Raw genomic sequence first — 24,672 nt, 5'->3', positions numbered from 1 at the left:
AAGTAACAAGCCTCTGAAAGAGTAACTGTAGAAATACAAATCCGTTCTCCGATAAAGTAACAAGCCTCTGAAAGAGTAACTGTAGCAATACAAATGAGTTCTCAGATAAAGTAACAAGCAAGGTAGGCAGATAGCTGCCTTAAGACAGTTTAATTTGAAAATGCCTGTTTCATTTTTAAAATTCCCTCTTCCAGGGGGCATGGGAGAGGGGAGTGGGGGGGGGATTCCCTCTTCCTTTATTATCCATTCCTTTTACCCTTTTAATTTCTTTTATAACACTTAACTCTGTCAGAAATAACCTTATTCCTTACTCGTGTTTATTGTCTATGTTCCCTTCTCTTGAACACTTCATTCGAACATGAGCTCCAGAAGGTCACCGCCTGTTTCACACACTGCTACTTCCAAGGTGTGAAAAGTGCCTGGCACATTGTCGAGACTCAGTCAATGGTTGCTGCATGCACGGCTGGATAGATGGGTGGTTTCTCTTTAACAATCCCTTCTGCCTCCTATAACAAGGAAGCATTTTTATTACATTTGAGCACACACCCTTATCCGTCTTCAGGGCAGTATTCTCTCTGTCCACCCTCACCCACTAGCAAACAATTGAGGGTAATATGTATAAGAATTCTAAGTCGTCTGTGTGAATTTCATAGTATGGAATAATATCAGATTTATTTGCAGCTATGATAGAAGACCCTTTAAAAACCCATCACGGTTAGATGTGTTTCCATGTTCTTAAACTTTTGAATGCAGGAAGGTGATATGGTATGTGAATCAAAATAATGTATATAAAATATGTTATACAATACTCTCAGCAGGTCCAGGGTACTCAGTACTCACAAACTCATCAAACCAATTCTGACTTATATTGACCCTACTGGACAGGGTAGAACTGCCCCTGAATTTCCGAGTCTGTAACTCTTTACAGCAGGAGAAAACCCTGTCTTTCTCCCATGGAGCAACTGGTGGTTTCAAACTGCAGGCCTTGCTGTTGGCAGTCCACTACATCAACGAAACAATTAACTAGTCATATTCAGTACGGTTCTGCTACCAAATGAGTTGGAGGGGAAAGTTTTGTTTTCTATGGTTTTGTATTTAAGAATTGAAGATAAGAGATTATAGAGCTGTAGCACTAACTCGGGGTGTGAGGAATACACAGAATACCCTAGAGGACACACAAAGAGCACAGAGATGGGACCTCACATAGAGAAAGCTTACATTTCATGAGGACCATCTTAGGTGTACAGGCTTCTTTATTAAACAAGGATACAATTCAACATCTCACGAATATTCCTAGAATAGCAGTTCTCAACCTGTGGGTTGTAACCCCTTTGAGGGTTGAATGACAACCTGTGGGTCACGACCCCTTTGGGGGTCGAACGACCCTTTCACAGGGGCCGCATAAGATCATCGGAAAACATGTATTTCCAAAGGTTGGGGGTCACCACCACATGAGGAACTGTATTAAAGGGTCGCCGCTTTCGGAAGGTTGAGAACCACTGGCCTAGAGTATAAATGTTTCCCAGTGGTGTACTCACATGCATGTTCCAGACTTTCCTATTAGGTAAGACACATAGACTTTTAGGGCTTTCAGTTTGGTTTGGGTTTTGCCCATCTTTTATAGTTGTTTGCAGATCTACCAGATAGTTTAGTAAGAGTAATCTATGTATTCAGTCATTACAGATTTAATTTTTTTAATATAGACACACATAAAATATTTGCCTATAATTTTACTCTTACTTTTACTCAAGTAAGTGCTGCCTCAGAAAAAAGTGGCCCTCCCATCCCGGCCTGTCGCTACATAGTATCACTCTGCTTTCAAGTAAATGCAGCTAAATGGGCAAGAAGGTGGTGGACAATCTTGCCTAGTACATATATTATTCAAACAGAAAATAATAGTGAATCTGAACCTGGGAACACAACACCAATTCCTTCTGTTTCTCCCCAAACTCCTCCGTGCTTACCCTATCGGTGTGCTTCAGGGAGCCCAGCACTTTTTCCAGCAGGACTCCGGCAGTCATTGGGAGAGGCAGCTCTGTAGAGTCTGCCTGGAGATACAGAAGCTGGACTAGTAAGGTGTGACGTGATATGGGTCATGGGTCACCTCTTGAAACTTGTGCTTTTCACACAACCATTTAAAATTCATACAATGGAACAGAATATAATGCATGAATGCAGGTTCATTAAACTAATGCATTTTTTGAAAAACAAAATATGACAGAACATTTCATTATGGACGTGGATATGAGAAAAAGTGTTATGCTGCTATTTAGAATGTGTCTTGTGTGTCGTGGAATTGAGATATTTCCAAATCATCAATAATTAAAATGATGAGAATCCATCATTTCACTGACATTTACTTCTACATGAAAAGATGGCCTATTTTAAATGTGCTCACACTTATTCTTGTCAATCACAAGCTGTCACAGCAAATTATTTCATTTTGAAGATCACATGGCAGTTAACAGAAAATCTCTAGGTTTAAATTTAGATCTTAGGTGTAGTATCAAGAACTCTTTTCCTGGATTTTCCTCCACTGCAACTACATCTTCACACTGCAGCCTATAGAAGATGTGAAATCATATTCATAATACTCTGTTTCACTTCTGGTTAGCAAAACTCAGGCCCAAAATGAATCACAGAAGTGGTAACTTAGGAAGACATACAGAATATATAAGACATAATAGTAGAAATATAAAACTGAGAACATGTAGAAGCAGTAAGAGTTTCCTACAGTGGGAACCTGGGTTTAGTGAGTTGAGTTCTAATGTCGTTTCCCCCTCATTTTCTTAATACATTTATTCATAGGAGTCCAAGAACCATTCTTATGCTATGTGTGCATTGGCTATGGCTCCTAGCAGTTACAAAGAAGCCAAATTCTTAAAAACCTTGATCTGATCTCAGAATTTTCACTATGCCACCATTAAGCAGAAGGTTATGAAAACTATGAAAAAAATGTAAATCACATGGCCTTGAATCTGAGAACTTTTCAAATGCCTTTTAAAGAAGTCACAATTCTAGCAGAATCATTAATAAGTGTCAACATCTTTAAATACCAGAATTATAAGACTTAATAAGACATCTTCATCAACAGTCTAGAGAAAATATTTTGAGTTTCTGATTTTATTCCACACACAATCAATCTCTCTGATTAGTCATTCAAATTCAAAATGTATGAATTATTCTAATATTGCATTTCAACATGTCAGTCTTGACCCTGGCCTGACCTCCAGATGATAGCTTTGTGTTGAGATATTTGATGAATAGCTCTGGCTTTTCATGAAACCCAGTGCCACTGATTCTCAGCTGTGATGGTCAACAGGGTTAGGAGAATAGCTTTTTAAAAAGTAGAGATACTGTGTAGGCTCTTGCTACCTTAGTAAATCCAGACCTAGTTCTTAGATAATCTTCACTATCTACTGTTTTTCCAAAGAGTAAGAAAGCCATGAAGTCAGCACACTTAATCAGCAGAATACAAATGGTCTTATTTGGCTTACTGTGCCAGACAAAAACATTTTTTTTTCCTTTGAGATACTTGTCACACAGTTTTCTCAGTTTTAAGGATTTCTAACTTACTTAACCTAGGTCAAGTCAAAACAAAAAAATTCTTTCTCAATGCCAGATCCAAACATAGGAGGCATTTAATTAACAGTTGTTACTTTCATTTTAGATTGACTTGAATTAAAAGCAGAGCTGAAAGAATAATAACATTACAATTTATTCTCTGTGCATCAAATCTGGCCTTGTACCTGGCCATAGTAAGCTCTCAGTAAAGGTTTGCGGAGTGAATGTAAATCAATAATGAAAATAATGACCACTTAATGACTCTAATAGCGTTTTAGTGAACTGTGTGTAAAACGTTCATGCTCATTTAGAAAAGATACATCAGTACCACCCAGTTCTGCCAGCTGTTTGCCCCTCTTTAGCTTTAGCATGTTCTGTTTCCCAAATTCTGATTATGTTCCTTACTCTAAATGCATCGACCTTGTCCAAAGCCACCATGTCCCATATACAGGTTTTATTTTTATGGCACACCTAGGAAGACAAGGCTGCAAACTGTTGAAGTATTTACAGAGCGTGTGCTCAGAAAGGTCACTTTAACCCGACTGAGATGATCTGAAAAGTGTATGTTAATATGCGGGTAAGAAGCAGATACCTACACAGACACTCTCACATCACCTACATGAAGAAGATCTTTCGTGCATACAATGTTTATGTACATTCGTATCTCAATGTTATCAAAGAAACCAAAGTCAGAATGTGGGCTTCTCTATGAGATTAAAGGAGATGGGTGGCTTTTCCCCCCCGTTCTACTTATCCTAAATCTTTTTAATGGACATGTGATTTGCCAGTCTGTGTCCAGGCTCACCTACAATTCTTTTCTCAAAAGACAAGGCACATCTGCCACCTGCTCTACTCTGTGTCCCAGCAACAACTGTCGAGCAGCAGAAAGATTGATTATCAGTCAAAAGCCATTGCACAACACCAGATTTTGGTGGGTTAAGCTTGCTGATCCAGCAAGAGATGGTGTGAAATTTTCAGGAGCGTGTGCCAACATTTTGGTGCTAAAAGAACAGCAGTGCATGTCACAGTGAAACACAGCCAAAGATATGCAGACAAAGCAGAGAAGTTGTTTGTTTGGGGGATTTTTTTTTCTGTTCTGGACTTGGCTTTAAAAAGAATAAGAGAGCAAACAAAAAGTAGGAGGAAATTAGTTTGTACATTTAGAACTCATCTACCAAGCTTAGTCATGTGTGTAGCAGTATTATTTTAGGCACATATATCTAGGAGATATTCTAAGCAGCTTAGTTATAATCACTTTAATTTATCTCCTCTACAACACCATTAATCATATAAAAGCAAGAGTTTCTTATTAATAAAAATAATTGATGATCTTAATGAGGAACCTAATTTAGCACCCCCAACATAAATATCTGAAAAAAATTCTAAAGTCACTTCAGAGATATCTGTAATCACAAAAAATCTTTTTTTGATATATGTAGATGATTGGATGAACACAAAATGAAAGTAATCACATTTTGATATAAACACAATATGGAAAATATATGGGTCTACACGATTAACATAGGTAATTTTTACTGATTATTAGAGCAACAAGTTTTTTTTTTCACAAGAAGAAACTATGGAATTCAAGAAAAATTTTTTTCCTTTTAGATCCAATATGGTCAAAGAGAGAACTTCTGGTATCATTTTACAAAATATCATTAATAGGAGACAGATTTTCATCACTTCATCAGTAATGAACTTCAAAATTAATTTTCTTCTTCTTATGCAATGATTGCCTAGACTTGCCTTTGATTCACCAGCTTAATAGGAGTTGCAGGAAAAAGGCTTGTCTAATAGAGTTAAAATGCACATGGTAGTACAACAGTTAGCTATTGAATCCTTAAGGCAACCTTCTGATGTCATTTACATGTGATTACCATGTATAGCACTTTGTAACTGGCACTGGCTCTGACATGCTTGGAAGAGTACTCTTAAATAGTTGATACTTTTATTTCTCTGTTGAAAATTACCCTTTCCAAACTGAAGGGAAAAAAATGTGTGCTTTAGAAACTCCACATTCCATACATGTTGCCATGTTAAAATCATGGCAGATTTCATACACACATACATACATACATACGATTTCAAAGTTAAAGAATCAAAGCTGTAACATTTCCCTTTACAAAATTTGTATTAGGAAAATTATATGCACATAAGAATCATATGGTCCTTATTGGTCACATTGTCATAATGACACTAATGCCATCTACCAAGATTATAAATAAATAAATGATACTTGAAACTTTGAACTATTCTCAGCGAGTAAGTCTAATGAATTATGTCTGTTGAGTGTCACAGAAACTAAACTGTAAATTCAATAATCTCTGATTTAATTTATTATATTTTCACCATTTAACCTCCTGCAGGCTCCCTAATGTCTATTCAGATCTATATTAAATTAAGCACCAATGCTAATGAAGGGCAATAAACGTGGCTGTCAGTGGATTTTTCTTTCATTAAGCACATTATCCTCTTACTGAGCTGTAAATGCGTAAACATTAGTTTTGTTAAACCATGCAAAAAAGACAGGATGAAAATCATTTTTTAATTATACCCCTTAAGCAATTGACTATGTGTATGGGTAGGTTATTTTTTGTTATTTTTTTCTTACTTTTTTTTTTACCTTTAATTGTTTTGAATGGATCTATAAAGGGCTCTCCCATTGAAACATAAATGTCAGCTTCATGGGGTATATCCTTAGGTTTGAGGACTTCAGTGCCATCTGCCAAGAACACTCGTCGGGCAGCCAGGTTCAGATTCAGCTTTTCGGTGCACTCCTCCAGCAGCTAGAAGAAAGCCAGCGGTAAGCACTGGTGATTCGCCACAAGGAAAAGACATTTCCATGAAACAAAAGGCTTTAATGATCAAAACAGAAACCCAAGTGAATGACTTGCCAACCTGAACAACATAGTTGTTTTCTAGTAATGAAAATGTAAGGGGAAAAAAGTAAACCACAACACTGAGGATACTTAATGACTGTCTAATTTTAATCCTGAAATATTTTTGTCATTTTAAAGACACAGATTGTTTCATTAAATTACAACATATGTATATATGTATGTATATATATATATATATATATATATATATTTATGTGTGTGTGTTTTAAAAGGAAAGGAGTGAGACATCTGAGATGTGTATATATATATATATAAATATTTATATACAAGGAGTTTACAGATTTGATAATTCAAAAGCAAAATTTAACACAATGTCATCTTTCTCATTTTTTATGATTCTAAAGAAAGTAAGGGAAGAAATAAAGAACCGCCAGCTTTGGAGCACTAGTTACCGAGGTGATGGTTGGAACAATAACTTTGACAAAGACTGTTCTGGATCCGTTTTTGTAAGCTGTTGCTCGAATCATTCTGGGTTGAAGTTTGAGTCTTTGAGACCCTCTATTCCAACTCTGGGTGGACTGAAATGTTAGAGAAGAGAATCCTACAACTCTGAAGAAAAGAAAACACAAAAATAAGTGCATGCTAATCAGTGGGAACTTTGCAGAAACACTTAAGTTATTAGTGTCCCAGGTTTGTTTTTACAGATATAAGTCCTAAGGATTGTTCCTAAGTACATACGAAATCCCTCTCCACCACCAACTCTTTTGGTAGGATATATTACCTATATCTACTTAAATACAGCCCCCCACCCCAAATTAAAACACCTTTAAATTTGCCAAAATTGGAAAACACTTGCTCTGAAGAAATCATTTTACTTATAAAATATCACAATATCTATTGAAAATAATCTATCTATCTATCTATATATATCTGATACACACTTATAGAAAACAAAATTATAATATGGTCTTATATTACCAATATATAATGATAACAATAATTAATGGCCTTTATTCAATTTTTCATGTTAATCCAAATTCTCTGGGTTTTTAAAAAAACTGTGAAATTTAAACATCATTTTTAATGAATACGTTCATTATAATAGTGTTCATTTCAAATTATTTAGAGGTAGTAAGATTCCTTTTATTTATTTTAACTTCAACCAAAATTAGTTAACTAATATGTGGTAGAATTGACTAATTATCATTCCACATTTTTAATCTCAGAGTTCTCTAAGTATGTTAATTCTTATTACCACAGAAGCAAACATTTGAAAATAAAAACACCAGGTAAATTAAAACCACAATGCATACCCTCAAACATATGAAAATAATAAAACATTAATTTCTTGGGATAATTTTTAATTCATACCAACATCTTCTCTTGTCCACAAACTTTTAGGTTTGTGATATTTTGTTTATCATAATCTCTAAGTGAAAATGTACATACAAACTAGTTTTATAATAAATTCATTTCAGCTCCATTTTGTTTTCAAAAATATTGGTTAATTATCAAAAATTTCCATTTTATTCTGAAACAAACATCCTGTAAGCAAAGATATTTCATGGGCTTTGCTTGATTTGACTTCAAATGTTCGCCTCAGAGTTTCAAATTATCCAGGCTGAAGTGTAACTCGTGTTTTCGGTAAATGTAATTAGCAACACTGGTGTTTTCAAAGGAAAAACAAACAAATGGACAAAACAAAACCCTACAAATATGTTACATTTTAATATACAAAATAGCCCTAGAATCCTTATAAATTCTGCTCAAAGGAAAGTGCTTCCACAGTGGGTTAAAAAGAACAAAGAACAGTTTTGATTACCTCAGTTGACCCGCTGGAGCACTGACAGGCCTGTTTCTTTTGGATGCTGATATAAGACAAGAATTGTTTTTACTGTTTGATTTGTAGCTATCTTGGGCTGGTATTTCATCATGGCTGTGATCTGATGCTGTTTGATGTGTGGAGCAATCTGGAAGTCCTGACCCTTCGGAGACAGCCGCTGAATGCAAAAGTCTGCAGGGACCAACCTCAGGCTGCAAGTAAGCTCCCCTAGTTTTAACAGCTGCTTTTACCGGGTTTGACATAAGCTTCCTGAAAGAAACAAAGCATGGAAGAATACAATCAAATGATTTTTATGCACTTATTAACAACTGTCATTTCATAACTAATTTGTGTGCCAAGTGCTATATACAATACTATGTACTTTGCAAACAATGCTTGGTTTGAGCCTTACACTATCCTGGGTGTGTATAGTATTTTTGTCTCTCTTTCACAAGTTTAAGAAACTGGAGTCTCAGAGAGGTTAACTTGCACAAGCTCACATAATCAGTTAAGTGACAGGGAAGAAATCCAAACTTAAGCCTGTCCTAAGTCAAACCCGGGTTGGAAATCATTGGGATTCATTGCTTTCCTTAACTAAAGAAGGAAGTTTATGCAATGCTTGAAAGAATATAAGTACACATCTTAAATTCTTGATTTGTTTAAAACACTACCCCCCGCCTCCCCCAAAACCAAACGTACTGCTATTGAGTCCATTTTGAGTCACACTAATCCCATAAGACAGGATAGAACTGCCCTGGGGGCTCTCCAAGGCTATAAATCTTTCTGGGAGCAGAAAGCCTCATCTTTCTCCCTCAGAGTGGCAAGTAGTTTCGAACTGCTGACCTAACCATTAGCAGTCCAATGCATAATGCACCATGGCACCAGAGCTCCTTTTTAAAAAAACACTAGTAATAGCCTTAATGATACTGTGGTGATACATTGGGCTGCTAACATCCAAGTCAGCAGTTCAAAATCATCAAGATGGGGCTTTCTATTCCCATAAATACTTAGTCTTGGAAACTCACAGGGGCACTTCTACCCGGTCCTACGAGGTCAGTCTGAATTGACTTCAACTGGATGGTAGAGAGCTTTTTGTTTGAGTATTCTAGCATGTGCTAGTATACACGTTTTAACTTTGATGTACACCGATACTTGAGAGTACTAGTGTTTTAAACTGTATAAAACCAAACCAAACCAAACAAGAACCCCAGCACTCTACTAAGTATTGATGTATCTAAAAGCTAGAGATATGCATTCTACCCCAAAATAACTTGCAAACTACCCTCATAAATAGAGATTATGTATTAAATTGTTTGGCATTGTGAGTGTATATTAACTGCATGCAAAAAGAAGTAGTGTGAGTTAAAATGAAAATTCGTGGTGGCTTTACAGCAGTCCTAGGAGTGAGGCACCAGCAGGTCCTGGTTTGCCCAGAACTCTCCTGACGATGAAGGAGCTCTGCTGGTGTAGTGGGCTATGTATTGAGCTGCTACCTGCAAGGTCAGCAGTTTGAAATCACCATCTGTTCCAGAGAGACAGATAAGGCTCTGTACTCCCATAAAGAATTACAGTTTTGGAAACCCCCAGAGGCAGTTCTACCCTGTCTTATAAGGTCACTGTAAGTCAGGATTGACTCGATGGGTTTTTTTCTTTCTTATTTGAACACGGAAAGCCATGTACTTTGGGAAATCCCTCTGTCTTGGACAAACCAGGACAGTTACTCATCTTTCCTGGAATTTAAATGGGAAGAGTAGCCTTTAGATCAGTGGTTCTCAACCATCCTAATGCTGCAAACCTTTAATACAGTTGCTCATGTTGTGGTGACCCCCCAACCATAAAAGTATTTTCGTTGCTACTTCATAACTGCAATTTTGCTACTGTTATGAATAGGGTGACCCCTGTGAAAGGGTCGTTCAACCCACAAAGGGGTTGTGACCCACAGGTTGGGAACTGCTGCTTTAGATGAACACAAGAGAGAGAAAGGAGTGCAAGTGGGAATAAGAACAGCAAAACTGCTAAGAGACATATGGAGGAAAAACAGGGTAACTTGGGAGGGCAGAGTGAAAGTCTGTCTATATAGCATTATGCTACAAAATGCAGCTCATTGCACTGACTAACTGCAGTGTAATGCAAGCTATTCCTGAAGATGGTACCTCTGTGAGGATTTCATCATCTATACACTGAAGTTTTTTTAAGCCAATGACCCCTCTGCTCTTTTAAGCTGTGACATGGACAACAGCATTACTGAGGACAATACATAAATCTATGCAACAATCAAGTTAGGTGGTTGAAATCTATTTGCTGCTCTTGTGGGCCAAGAAGTCGATTCCAAGTCAAGTGTACTCCACTCACTGCTATCAAGTCAATTCTGACTGAAGACAACCCTCGAGGGCAGCAACCTGCCCCTGTGGGTTGCTGAGACTGTAACTCTTTACAAAAGTAGAAAGCCTTCTCCCAAAGAGCAGCTAGTGGTTTCGAACTGCTTACCTTGCGGTTAGCAGCCCATGTAACCAGCTCAACTAGGTGACACAACATAGCAGAGTTGAAATGCCTTCACACAATTTCCTAGTTCTTTCCTCCTGCCTTGGTGGCGCTGTGATACATGTTGGGTTATGATCCACATGGTTGCCAGTTCGAAACCATCAGCAGCTCCTCGGGAGAAAGACTCAGCTTCCTATTCCCATAAACTGTTATAGTCTAAGAAACCTACAGTGGGTCCTGATTCATCAACAGTAACTGGATGGCAGTGAATTTTGTCTTTTTTTTTCCTCCTGCAGTGTTATTGATGGGTTCGAACTACTGACTGTTCAGTTTGCAGCAAGCCCTTTAACCAGATATAGAACTTACTTGTATAATAAAATAAACGGTGCTTCAGAATGTTTAAGAATACTGTGCTCTGTAGGAATTAGGCATAGAGTATAATCAGCTTCCATATGTTACTGTAATTAGGATTATTTTTACCCAAATGGAATTTGTCTCCATTTGATCTGCTAGTTCAACAGGTTTTTTTTAATATATAATACAACTCCCTCCTCATAATTATCAGCCAACATTTACTGGGTGTTGGAAACTCTGCAGGGGCAGCCCCTCCCCCAAATGTTTCTCATCCACAAATGTCATTATAATCAATTATTTCTTCTTGACTGCGTGTGTGTTCTGAAAGAAAGGTAGTGGCATGCCACATAAAATGAGTGTGCATGTGTTCTGACAGTCGCTCAATGAGAATAAAACACTGAGACCCAGACAACTGTGCTTTAGGATTGTTGCTGCGGCTGCCACATGCCTCTATGCAGTCTTAGCCTGGACTGTGTATATTACTGAGCAGAGAAGTGACATTCCCCACACTCTGAGGATCCACCCAGGTTCAAAATTGTGGCAAAGAGCATATTGACTTGTGCTTGACCTTTGGCTCTGGCTCTGGCTCTGGCTCTGCTCTGGCAAAGGTGGGACCACCCTTCAGGCCAGCTGAATAACTAGATTTTTGGCCACATTGGTAAGCAGTGGCATGTGGTGACGGCTAGGCCACAGGTACCACATTGCCACAATGATAGCACTGTGGTAAACAACCCGGAGGAAACGTTTGCAGAGCTCATAAAGAGTTCTGGGAAACAGCTTGAAGAGTAAAATCTCATTTGAAAACCCAGAATTCCCTGCTTTAAAGCAGAAGGAAGTGTTTCCTCCCCACCTCCTCCCCATGAATATATTGTTATTGCCACACCTCTTTCTCCTGCACAGCGGTAGCTAGTGGGTTTTTTTAAAAATCATTTTATTGGGGGCTCATACAACTCTTATCACAATCCATACATACATCAATTGTGTAAAGCACATTTGTACATTTATTTCACTATCATTCTCAAAACATTTCCTCTCCACTTAAGCCCCCGGCATTAGGTCCTCATTTCCCCCCTCCCTCCCCGCTCCCCCCTCCCTCATGAGCCCTTGATAATTTATAAATTATTATTTTGTCGCTAGTGGGTGTTAACAGCTGATCTTTTGGTTAGCAGCTGGATTTCTAACTCTAGGTCTTTGCACATTTCCTTATAATGTTTGCCTTCTGGAGCTACCCTTTGACATTTTCTTCCCTTTCCCATTTGCTGTAGGTACTCTATGATTAAGAGCAAGTTTCAGAGTCGCGTCTGACATCCATTTTGAGCTTTTTTCCCTTTCCTGTCTTTTTAGTGGCCTTTTGTGCTCTTTATGAATGGTGTGCTTACTGTCCGTCCACAGCTCATCAGGTCTTTTTATCATTAGAGTTCAATGTGTCAAAGCTGAACGAACGCTCTAACCACTTCACTGCCAGGGTTCCTCTGGTAGGGTTAGGACAATATACTACATGAGGTTTAACTGGTAAATGCTAAAAAGAATTGAATTGAAGGAGATGATTCTACTATATATTTATTTTCTACTTTTCTCTGGTAATTTATATAGAAAGATATAAAAGGGGATGTTTTCATGTTAAAGGAGGATGATAAGTCTTCTTCTCACATGCTTTTGACATGTAATCAGGAGAGACCAGTCCCTAGAAAAGGACACCATGCTTGGTTAGCGGGTCCACAAGAAAGTGGAAGACCCTCCCTGAGATGGACTGGCTACAACAATGGGTACAACAATCATAACAATTGTGAGTATGTTGCAGGACCAGGTAGTCTTTCCTTCTGGGTTGTTATGAGACTTGACAGCCCTTAAACAAGCAAGAGAAAAGGACATAAAACCACTCCAACAGTCCACAGAGAGGATTGGAAAGTAATGCATTACTTGCCCAGGATATAACAGTGTCCTTACAATAACTCTATCAGTCCGACATATTTTTGACTCAGGAACCTCATCGGTCCTTCTGTGTTTTTGTGCTTGCTTTTCCTACATTTTTATTGCTTAATTTATTGCTTTAATCCCTTTAATCTTATTGCCTATAGCTCCTTTTAACCATTCCCTCATGACTTCTTGCTAACTTTTTCTGTGTCTCCCTACTTACACGCTACACTACTTTCAACAGATTCTGTCCCTATGAGTTACATCCAAATTCTCCAGAATTTAATGGCATCCTTACTCAAAATCGGGCATCACTGTTAGAGCTCTCAAGTGAGGCAGCCTGAGAAGCCCCTGGCAAGCCTGTTGTGGGAAATCACCTGTCAATGGCTCACGCACGAGGAGGACAAAAGGATAAGACTCAGTGGAGGTACAATCAGATCAAAAGGAAGATGCCTCCTAAAAAAAGTAAACATAGCAGGCAAGGGATTTGCCCGGCCTAGCTGATATACAAAAATACATTGAAACAGTTTAGGTTGATTAATTGAAAATGGACTCCGTACAATCCATTACACATGTTAAGTCACCTTCAGAGTGTTAAACAATTCTCAAAATGCATCAAATCTGTTCTGGAAACATTCTCGAAATTCACGTGAGATGGACTCTAAGGTCTCTTTTAGTTCTCATGGACTTGTGCTAATTATCTTCCATTTTAACCTGAGTTTACATATGAGCAATTGATGGTCTGTTCCACAGTCTGGTTTTAGCTGCTGATACTGACCTTCTCCATCATCTCTTCCCACAGTTGTGGTCAATTTGATTTCTGTGTATAAAGTCCTTTTGTGTTGTTGAAAAAGAAGTATTTGCTATGAACAAGTCACTGGTCTTGCAAAATTCTATCATAGGATCTCCGGCTTTGCTACTATTACCAAAACTTTATTTTCCAACAACTTCCTCTTTGTCTCCAACTTTCGCATTCCAATCACCAATAATTATCAATACATCCTGATTACATGTTCGGTTAATTTCAGACTGAAGAAACTGGTAAAATTCCTCAATGTCTTCATCACTAGCTTTTGTGGTTGGTGCATAAATTGGAAAATAGTTGTATTGATTGGATTTCATTGAAGGAGGATAGATGTAATCCTATCACAAATAGCATTGTACTTTTAAGACTGATGCCAAATTTTGCCTTGTAAGTCCCTATAAAAATGTGTTGGTGTGAGTCACAGCTATTTTAATGTTTGCCCACACTCAATGCCTCCCTGATGGCTCTGTGCATCACAGAGTAATGAAGTTTATGCCAATTTGCTACCTTCAAGTGTTCCCCAAATCCCAGTGCTTGTGATGGCAAAACAGTTCAGTTCAGTGGTATGGAGAAGAGATGTCTTCCTCTGCTCCCTGTGTTATACTAAGTCATCTGGATCCTGAAATTCTCAGGATATAGGTAGAGTCCTAAAGATATTGCCATTAGCTTTTAGGTTTTTCTTGCTCAATTATAGGAATAATCAAATCCATGGGCCAAACAAGGAACAAATAATATGAAAAACTCATTTTCCTCCAGTCAATTCCAATTCACAGAGGCCCGTTAGCACAGAGTAGAACTGCCCCGTAGGGTTTTCTACACTGTAAACCTTCACAGAGGCAGACCACTGCCTCTTTTTCCCTCAAAGTGGCTGGCTGTATTCAAATTGGCAGCCTTTAGGTTAGCAGCTGAGTGCTGTGACTACTATGTGGTCCCCATATAGATAATAAGAATGTTAAAAGCACACACAAATGCACCTACATCATACTGCATTTCCCCATCACTTAATACTAAGGATACTTAAAAGAAGATGCTACAGTTTCTAGTGTCAAGTTTAAAGAGGAACTCAAAGTGTTTTGAAAATTGGCAGTATTATTAGAATAAATTGCTTCCTATGATGGCTATTTTAGGGGCGGGGAGTACATTTACTTATATCCACTTGGATGCAAATGTTTTAGAATGTTCCTTTTTAAAATACCAGTTGCACTACTTCTAAGTTATACTTTACAATCAGTTATTAGTAATTTAAGTTACTTTTTAGGAATTGGGTCTTAACCATATCTTTGTCTATCTGGCTATATGAGTATGTTGTTGTTGCTGTTGTTGTTAGGTGTGGTTAAGTTAACTGTAACTCATAGCAACCCACTTGATAAGAGCTGAACTGCCCCCTACAGTTTTCCAGGTGGTGATCTTCATGGGAGCCAATGGCCAAGCTTTTTACTCCTGTGAAGCCACTGCTACATTAGAACTACCAATCTTCTGATTAGCAGCCAAGTGCTTACTTATTCATAGCTGTACCAGAGCTCCTTGTATGTATATAGCATTTATAAAGAGTTTACATCTTCTTAGAGGAGAATCAATCAAGTTAAATAGTCAAAATTTAACCTTATAGGGATAGATGAAAACTGTCATCTAATTAAAAATTATAAAACTATAGGTAAGTGATTTTTTAAACCGCCTCTCCATGTGGTACAATAGATATGATACATCTCAGAATTATAGTATTGGAAGGTAGAAGGGACATTAGGCAATTCTCCAAGGTTTTCTTTCTTTTTCTCAAATAGAAATATACCCTATCTACATTTGGCTTTTGTTATATTTCATCAGATCATCAGGAGTTATACATTAAACATGGAGGCATTTATGCCCACTGGCACCCCAGACTAGCATGTAATTATGCCTACTCTGTGAGATTTTCATTACATCTAATTTGTAATATTTACTTTACAAAGCAACAACTAAGTAAAGATTAGAAGTCTGAAAGTAATAGCAATACAATCAGGGAAAACTTGTTTTGACAAGAGCAATTTTTCTTATCCCCTCTGCTTTAATAGCATTAGTAAATCTTGCAAACTTTTTATAGCCATTTGAGGAAAATTTCTAACTACAGTCAGACTTTTCTATCTCACACTCAAGGAACTTTTCCTCATGTTTCTACTCATTGTGATACATATTGTCCCTTGTAATGTCCCTCAGCTATAACTACATCACATTGCTCTCCATGGCTTTTACTTGCATGCCTTTTTTGCCAATGATGTTCATTCACATTACTTAAACTATACCCATAGCTATTGCTGTGTACTGTAATAGCTATGTACTGTATATAATATAGCTGTGTACTATAATAGCTATGAGTAAGCTTTAAATAATGTACCTGAACACATTATTTGGGTAGAACACATTATTTGGGTAAACATCTTTTACACAAAACATCCTACATGTTTAATTTGTGCTAAACTAATTCTAAAATGATATTTTCTAGAAACTCATAACAATAGATGTATATTGAAAGAGAAAATGCTAGATAGTCATATACATATATGGGGAATAGAGAAGGCCACATCAAAAATAGTTTAAGCTATTCAGAGGAATGAGAGTTAACTATACCAGATTCTACTCATTTCTTTATTCCAAATCATTCCCCCAGGTCCTGTGTATAAATTTATGTACTGTTTTGCATATCAATGTTTGCTTTTTATTTGTTACGTGATTTCAAATGATGTCATATCCCACTATTCAAGGATAAGATCCTTGTCTGACATCTTTTACACTTCCACAAGAACTCAAGCAGTGATTGATATGCAGTAATTATTCCTTGATAATTATGACACAGTGCAAAAATGTGTCATTTATTAAAAGTGCTGCTGACAAGAAACAAACACAATTTACAGGATAAAATACAATAAAGCATTATGTTGATTATTCCTCCCCAATAGTTGGTGCCCCCACTTTCCCTCAGTTATATTTTATCCCCCATATACGGTTATGGAAGGTATCCTTGATCAGTTTCAATGGGTGAATCCTAAATAGGCTAAAATCAATCATGGTAATTCTATTTCTAGGTTTGCTAACTGACTTGTGATACAGTTTAGGACAGTAGGAATTACAAATTTTCTGGGGAAATTTTGTAAAAATTACAAACTTTCCTTTCTGCCCACCCCTGCCACTTAATAAAAAGAGATATTAGGGGGCTACAAAAAGTGCATGGAGAAATTCCATTCTCTGTTCATTCTATTATTCTACTTTCTAGCTTTTTGAAGTCCCCTCACAAGTACAGAAATACTGTTTCTCAAATGGCACTGTTGAGTATATGGATGACATTGGGAAGTATGGTAACAAGCATGAGGGACAATACAGAGGAACCAGCCAACATCCCGAGGATGGCAGAGAATACACAGAGAACCAGCGTCTTTGATAACACTGCGGAGCCACTGAATTTAGCCCTAGATTTGTCTTACCTCTGAAGCACTTGTTATGGAATATTACGAATGTTTCTCATTGTTTGTAAATCACTTTAGATTAAGCTTTTTGTTACTTTCCCCTGAAAGCAGCCTAACTGATTCAACCGGCTTTTCACTCACCATATTAGAGAAAATGGCATTAAATTTAATTAACGTTAATCATATAAACTGTGTTTGCTCTATTTTTTTTGTTTCCCCAAAAATCTTTCTAATGTTCAATCCATAACAGGCTAATATCTAAACTAGTATGATATTTTCTAAAAATTCTACTGTTACTCTGTCAGATTTTTGTGCCCCCCTATTCGTAAGTGGGAAGGGTGGCTACTTTGACAGACCATGTCTCAGTAACAAACAAGCAGGTCTAAGCCATCACACCGCTTGCATGCGAATCCAACAGCAGGATAATGACAGTTGCCAAGGATTTGCACTTGCTGTCGCTTCATACCAGTGTTGCCTGTCACAATGTCTCTTTTTCTCATACAGAAGCCATAGAATTTTTATGGATAGCAATTACTTACAATATACAATGAAGTACATCAAATCTAACAACTACTCTTTAGCCCTTCATTATTTGGTAGTCTCTTTGTTAAATGTAGTCACCCATTTTAATCTAAATTATTTATTTATACTGTATATTTGACAAGCATATATTTCTCGCTTTATATTCTTATGGCACTTAAACCTTCCTAAAGAGTTATAGTAATTTTTTTAACCTTGTAATTTGTAAGACTTATCTTTATCCTATTAACATTTTAATGGTAATTAAATTCTAATTGAAATATACACAAATAAGAAAATGCAAACCCAAAGGAAAATGACCCTATGTACATTCAGTAATGTACATAGTTTTAAATAATATAAGGCAACCGATATAATAAATAACCTGACAATTAAGAAAGGTCTGAAGAGCAGTTGCTATATTTTATGTTTGATGTGAACTTTTTTTTTAATCTCTGGAAGGGCACAAAACAAAAAGATTTCATCACACATTATTCTATCTTCTTCTAACTTGTTGTATTGATTAATAACCTCTGAAGATATAATTGACTTTCTACAATTACTAGATTGTTGGATAAAATGTCATTTTAAACATCAAAGAAAAGAAAAAGACATATTAACAAAAGAGAAAAAGTCTCCACAAATTTTCCAAATCCAGAGGAAAATATAATTCTAATTTAGCCTATATTCTGGAAATGGCATCCCATTTGCAGAGCAATTTTAGGTTATTTTACAACACATTTTCTATACAATTTTACTTGTAACTCAATGATTGAATAATACCAAGTTGTATGTTCAAACAAAATGTGTACTATATAGAAGACATTCGATAAATATTTTAAATGGAACAAGTTTGCTTCTGTAGAAGAAGCAAGTCTAAAAATGAGCAGTTTCTGAGATGCATAAAGGCTTTGTCTCAGTGCTGGATCAGAGGCCTACAGTATTCTACTTCCCACCCCTCTACACCCTCAAAATACTTTTACTGTGCAAAAGCAGAAAATAATAAAAATAAAGGTCATACTAAATATAAAATCAGGGAAAGGTATATTATGAGGAGCTGTGGTGGCATGGTGGTTAAAGCACTTAGCTGCAAATTAAAAACTGATAATTCAAGCGCACTGGCCAATCTGCAAGAGGAAAAAGTGTGGTAGTTGGCTTCCATAAGATGTATCGCCCTGTATACCCTATGGATGAGGCAGTTCATTTTTGTTCCATAAGGTCACTAAAGGTTGCAATTGACTCGATGGCAATTGATTTGGTTTCACATGAAACTTCCTCAAGAGGAAATGTAAAATTTCAAAAGGAAACAATGATCTAATGTTTTAACATGTGAAAAACAAAGAGTAGGTCTGTTGTGTTGTTGTTAGGTACCATTGAGTCAATGCAGATGCAGAGAGACACTAGGTATGGTGGAAAAAAAGCCCTGCCGATCTTGGGCCATCCTCAGTGGTTGCTAAGGTTGAGCCATTGTTGCAGCCACAGTACAGCTATAAAAAAGGCTTTAAGGAAAAATCTGGAAAAAAGAGTTATGAACTTTTTTGTACAACAGAAATCTAAAACAATAAACGGGGTTGCTTTACTTCACCATTGCTTTTCCTAACCTTTGACCACACACCCTGGGATGAGAACTGAAAGTTTGCTTTTGGAACGATGTCACTACTTTAGAAACTTTAGAAAAGGCGAGATAACCAAATGTTTATATTTCTAAAAAGTATTCCAATAAAAATACCAAAGACAAGTAAAGTACTATTAAAAAGTAAGTAAGATTCATAGCAACTTATAACAGTATATCACTTCCCGGTGGGATTTCCCAGGCTATTAATCTTTATGAAAGGAGACAGACATATCTTTCTCTCACAGTATAGCTAGTGGGTTCAAACCTCTAAACTGCTAGCCTTATCTGGGTTAGCAGATAAGCAGTTAACCACTCTGCCATTAGAACTCCTCTGTAAATAGATTGTTGTTCTTGTTGTTGTTAGGTGTCATCGAATCAGCTACAACTCATAGTGATCTATGTACTACAGAATGAAACACCACTCAGCCCTGTCCCATCCCACAATTATTCTTGTATTTGAGTCCATTGTTGCAGCCACTGTGTCAAGCCATCTTGTCAATTAGGCATTGTTAAAATCAAGATTTGCCTGGGGGGAAAACCAGATAATCCATCTACAACTAACATTTGTTGGCATTCACTTTTTAAAAACCCATATAAATCTGCATTTAATGCTTTACTGAAAGTAGCTTCCTTTGTCAGGCATGCCCCGCAAAATTGACAATACATTTGGTTTCCAATAGGATAAAAATAATACTGCAACTTTCTGCTATTAAAAAAAAAAAAAGAAATTTCATCCCTTAGTTGATCACTAGTCAAAGTCATTAAAACAAAATATTTTACATGTGAAACAGATAAGGGCTGTTTATTATAGTCTCTTAATTCTTAACTGCAAGTATAGTTTGGGAATCTGCCACTTCAGCAATTGGAGGTCCTTCCTATGCATGTGAAGCCCTGGGATAGCTGCCTAGCTAATACGCCACTGATTTTGCCATCCACTTCTGATGTCTGATTCTGTTTCAGGTGACTTGGGACTAAAGCAGACTGCAGCTGATTTGGTAAAGATTCTGATTGGGAGGATCTCAGGAAGGTGGCCACAGGCTAGGCTTTGCCAGTCTTCTGACCTCCCAGGGATGTATGATAAAATGAGCATCAGAACTTCTTTCACACAATACAAGCAGTCTCCAAATTATGAACGAGATCAGTTTCTTTAAGTGGAATTTGTAAGTAAATTGGAACCAGCATATGTGGTTGTAATTTAGTTTTTCGTGCTGCAAGAAAAGGCTTGAAGCCTTTTCAAAGATTTAAAAGCTGCACATGTAGCAAGTGAAGGTAATTGTGAGGAAAATTTGGGGGTGGGGTGGGGAATGGAGGTTGGTTCTATCATTTCAAAATGAGAGAAGATTTTTATAGTATTAAAGGGAATGTACAAGTTGCCCATAAGTCAGATTGTAACCTGGAAAATTAGGATATTCTGAATTCAGCTTACACTGTGATTGATTTGTTTTTGTTCTCTTATTGTGGGGGGGAGAGATCCTGGCATAAGAGATTTAATTTGCAAGCAAATGCAGAAAAATGATAGCAGAAATGAAAAGGGAAAATGAAAACCCCCACAACATTGAGAGAACGCAGGGAAGAGAGGAAAGATAATTGCAACATAATATCAAGTGGATTTCTGGTTACTGAATGGTTTTGATGGATAAATTTAATCTGTCAACATACTTTATAGAAAGTGCTAATCAATGATGATAAGTGCAACTTTTGTGATATGGGGAGGGGGATGTCAGGAAGGGGACACCCAAAATAAACCAGAATTGAGCTGGGAGGCGCATTTGTAGTAAACATTTTTCCCTCTAGTCAAGCATCGAGCATTGCCTGGGAAGGTTCTCTCTGGTCACAGTGAATTTTTTCATAAAAATGGTTTTGCTCATTCTTTTGTGTGAGGGCTGATCTAAGAGAACAGTGTGCGGCTGTGAAATTTTGTTTCCTGCTCAAGAAAAATGTCACAGAAACTGTTGTGATGCTGAACACAGTTTACAAAAGGACAGCGTTATGGGAAAACCTCAAGTGTATGAGTGGTTTTCTTATTTCAAAAAGATGAAATGTTGATTGAAGACAAACCTCATTCTGGATGTCCATCAACTTCCTGAATGGACAAAAATGTCGATTTGTAGTGCATTTAGAGTTCATTCCACCAGATCCAACTGTTAATCAAGCTTTCTATTTAGAGGTTCTGAAATGATTGCATAACAGTATGTTACAAAAAAGGCCTGATTAGTGGCAGACAGGGACTGATTTTGCCATCCCGACAATGCATCTGGTAATGCAGCCATCCCAGTGTGCCAGTTTTGGCAAAAAAAAAAAAAAAAGCATGCTTCTCTTACCCATGTACCTTACTCACCTGACCTCACTCCATGCAACTTATTTTTGTTTCTACAAATGAAGAGGGACATATAAGGACAGTGATTTGAAGACATAGTGAAGAAAAAAATTAGGAAGGTGCTATCAGCCATCCTAACACATGAGTTTGAAAAATATTTCTAAGAATGGAATCAAAGATTTGACAAAAGTAGTAAGTATAATGGAGAGTATTTTGAAGGTGATAAGTTTGTTTTATTAAAAACAATTTAAACTTATAGCTTTGAAAAAAATTTTCCCCCAATTTTTGGGGGTGCCTCCTCCTAAGTTAAAAAATAAATTGACTATATTTAAATAATTATTGCTCACTAAAAAGGCCACAAAGATGGTAGAAGATAGGTAGTAAGGAAATCAAGAATGAGACAAGAGAAAGTTTAACCTCAAAGAGAAAATGCTTTTATTTTTTAAGAGAAGATTGCCTTTTTCTGATAGTCATAGTAACACTAACAAATTTTAAATTACCATGGGCCTTTATGAACTTGAGTCTTTTTTAGGTTGAAACTCATTTTCTTTTTTAAAAGGTAAAAGACCTCTGGGCTTTGTCTTGTGACTTTTCATTTGATTGTCAGAAGAAGACTACTTAGTCCTCTAGCTACATCACAATCAAAGTGGATGGAAATAGGCAAATGGAACCGAACACAAGTTAGGGCTCAGTCAAAAAAATAGGAAAATCACACTGAAACAAAAACTATGTTAAAAAAAACCAGGGAGTAGGACAATGTCACATGAAAATAAAGACCGAGATATAATAAAAGTAACAAACACAGCCCATTAAAGAGACTCAGAATCAAGGAAAGAAAGCAATCAAGAAAAAAGAAGATAGGAAATAAAGTATATTTAGCTCTAAACATGAAAATTTAAAAATACATGAAAAAATAATTGGAATAGAATACCTTTTTGAAATGGAAAAATGGTATTAAAATTTTCTAAAGGAAATAACTTTATTTAAATAAGCATTATACTAGAATGCCCCGTACCCTAGATGCCAAATCAAAACAAAACCAACCTCACTGTCATTGAATCAATTTGGATTCACAGTGACTTTTTTATAAAAGAACATTTGACAATTCTTCTTAACCAATTTTTCTATTGTCTTACTGGAAAGTACATTCACAAGTGACTAATACCTTTACAATGTAGCTATAAGGTATTCACTAAAAATAATATCTGGTCAGTACAATGTATATAGAATTTCCTATCTGGTAATATGCTCCGAAGAATTAGGAAAAAAATTATCAATGAGTTGAAATTAATGGTTTCACTTAATGATACCAAAGATGGCAAAGGGTAGTGTGAAAAATAAGCAAAAAATTCACACTGTTCTAAACAAGAACTATAAACTAGCATGTCTATAAATAGATTAAGATAATCTCTAACCTATGAATATTTTCTTTTGAGTCTCTAAATTTCCATTAAATATAGGTGATGGAATCTCATTTTTAGTTGGCTAATAGTTTATCAATTTCTGACATTTTTTAAGTTCTTTCACTTTCTAATACAGAAAAAAAAGAAACAAAACAGGAAAAATGCTCATCTCCTCTACTTTATACTCCTGAGAGGTGTTGTGAAATAATTTGGCTAAGAGTTCTTACTGTGACATTAGATCCAGTTGGGTTCAAATGATGCCTCCTTTACTTCCTAGCTATGAAAAATTTGGTCAAGATAATGACCTTCCATGGGTCTTTGTTTCCTCATTTGTAAAAGGAGATGTTTACAGTAAACCAAAAACAAGAACCAAACTCATTGCCATCGAGTCAATACTGACTCAAAACAAGCTGGGGGTAACACTGCCCTGTGGGTTTCCAAGACTGCAACTGTTAATGGGAGTAGAAAGCCCCATCTTTCTACCATTGTGCTGTCTGGTGGTTTTGAACTGCTGATCTTGCAGGAACAGGCCAGCATCACCATTATGCCATAGAGCTCCTTATGCAATCAATAATATCCTCCCAATTACATCCCTCCTAGAGTTGTGAAAGCTCAGTTAATATGATACAGATTATATATTTAGAATGATAACTAGCACATAGCAAATATCATCTACCATCGTTGTGATCATCATTATGCAACCTATTTAATTCGGCTTCCAGGGATAATTTGTATTTGTTGCACCAATCACCAAGTCTCTCCTAACAAAGTAGAACAATCTGTGTAGTCTACTACATCTCCAAGTTATGATTTATATCACTTGCACCAAATACTACTATTTAACTAGACAGTGGTCTACAGGAGCTTTTGACACATTTAGAATTAAGTTTAAACTGCTGAAATCATGTTTTTACCTTGGTAACTTTTTTGAACAGTGTTTGTATATTAGGTCCAGAGTATTCTCATCCAAGGTGCCTTCAGAGTTGCTTTGCTGTGATACCTCTGCTGCTTCCATCAAGCCTGGTGAGCACTGAGGACGAGCTGCATTGTGATCTCTTCTCTCGCTTTTTGACATTTTGGGCTCCAAGTGATGAAGAATGCTATTTAATTTAAAATTTAAAATCCTCCTGGGTAAGAAATAGAAGCTGGGCATTAATCACAATAATTTACTTATCATGTTCTAAGCCTGGCAGTAATTACTAAATATGAAAGTCCCTTAGACATTAACTCCATTAGAAATGAGAGACTAGAGAAAGACAAAATGATGACTTATTAATAGTTGATGTCTAAATAATTACAAAATAGTTTCATTTTTACTGCCTGATAGAAAACCATTTATAAAACAAAGCTACATGAGAAATATGTTGTTGAAGAAAGTACAGCACATTGCTTTTTCTTTTTTGCCTGTCTTCATCCCTTTCTTTACGTACCTACCTTGCTTCTAATTCTGAAGGGACTGCCAATTACGTGGCCTTATCTTCTAGTCAGAGAAAAGGCTAGCCAATCAAAGTGCCCCATATCCCCAATCAAAAAAAACCAAGCCTACTGCCATGGAATCAATTGGGACTCATAGCGACTCTAAATAAGGTTTTTGAGCC

General features: G+C 36.7%; 1 protein-coding gene across 1 annotated transcript in view; it reads right to left on the bottom strand.

The window, feature by feature from the left end:
• Window positions 1-24,144, bottom strand: part of DCDC1 (doublecortin domain containing 1) — a 497,394-nt gene extending 473,250 nt beyond the window's left edge. The window contains exons 1-4 of the mRNA XM_045291000.1: window positions 23,989-24,144; window positions 8,230-8,499; window positions 6,860-7,016; window positions 6,191-6,353 (exon numbers count right to left, since the gene is read on the bottom strand). Coding sequence (XP_045146935.1) covers window positions 6,191-6,353; window positions 6,860-7,016; window positions 8,230-8,499; window positions 23,989-24,089 — 691 coding nt within the window. The 5' untranslated portion in view covers window positions 24,090-24,144. The remainder of the gene's footprint in view (window positions 1-6,190; window positions 6,354-6,859; window positions 7,017-8,229; window positions 8,500-23,988) is intronic.
• Between the last annotated feature and the right edge of the window lie 528 nt (window positions 24,145-24,672).

The sequence above is a fragment of the Echinops telfairi genome, unplaced genomic scaffold, assembly GCF_000313985.2.
Source record: "Echinops telfairi isolate 266 unplaced genomic scaffold, ASM31398v2 ScPeMD7_60;HRSCAF=208, whole genome shotgun sequence".
Lineage (NCBI taxonomy): Eukaryota > Metazoa > Chordata > Mammalia > Afrosoricida > Tenrecidae > Echinops > Echinops telfairi.
This window is presented reverse-complemented; position numbering and strand designations above follow the sequence as displayed.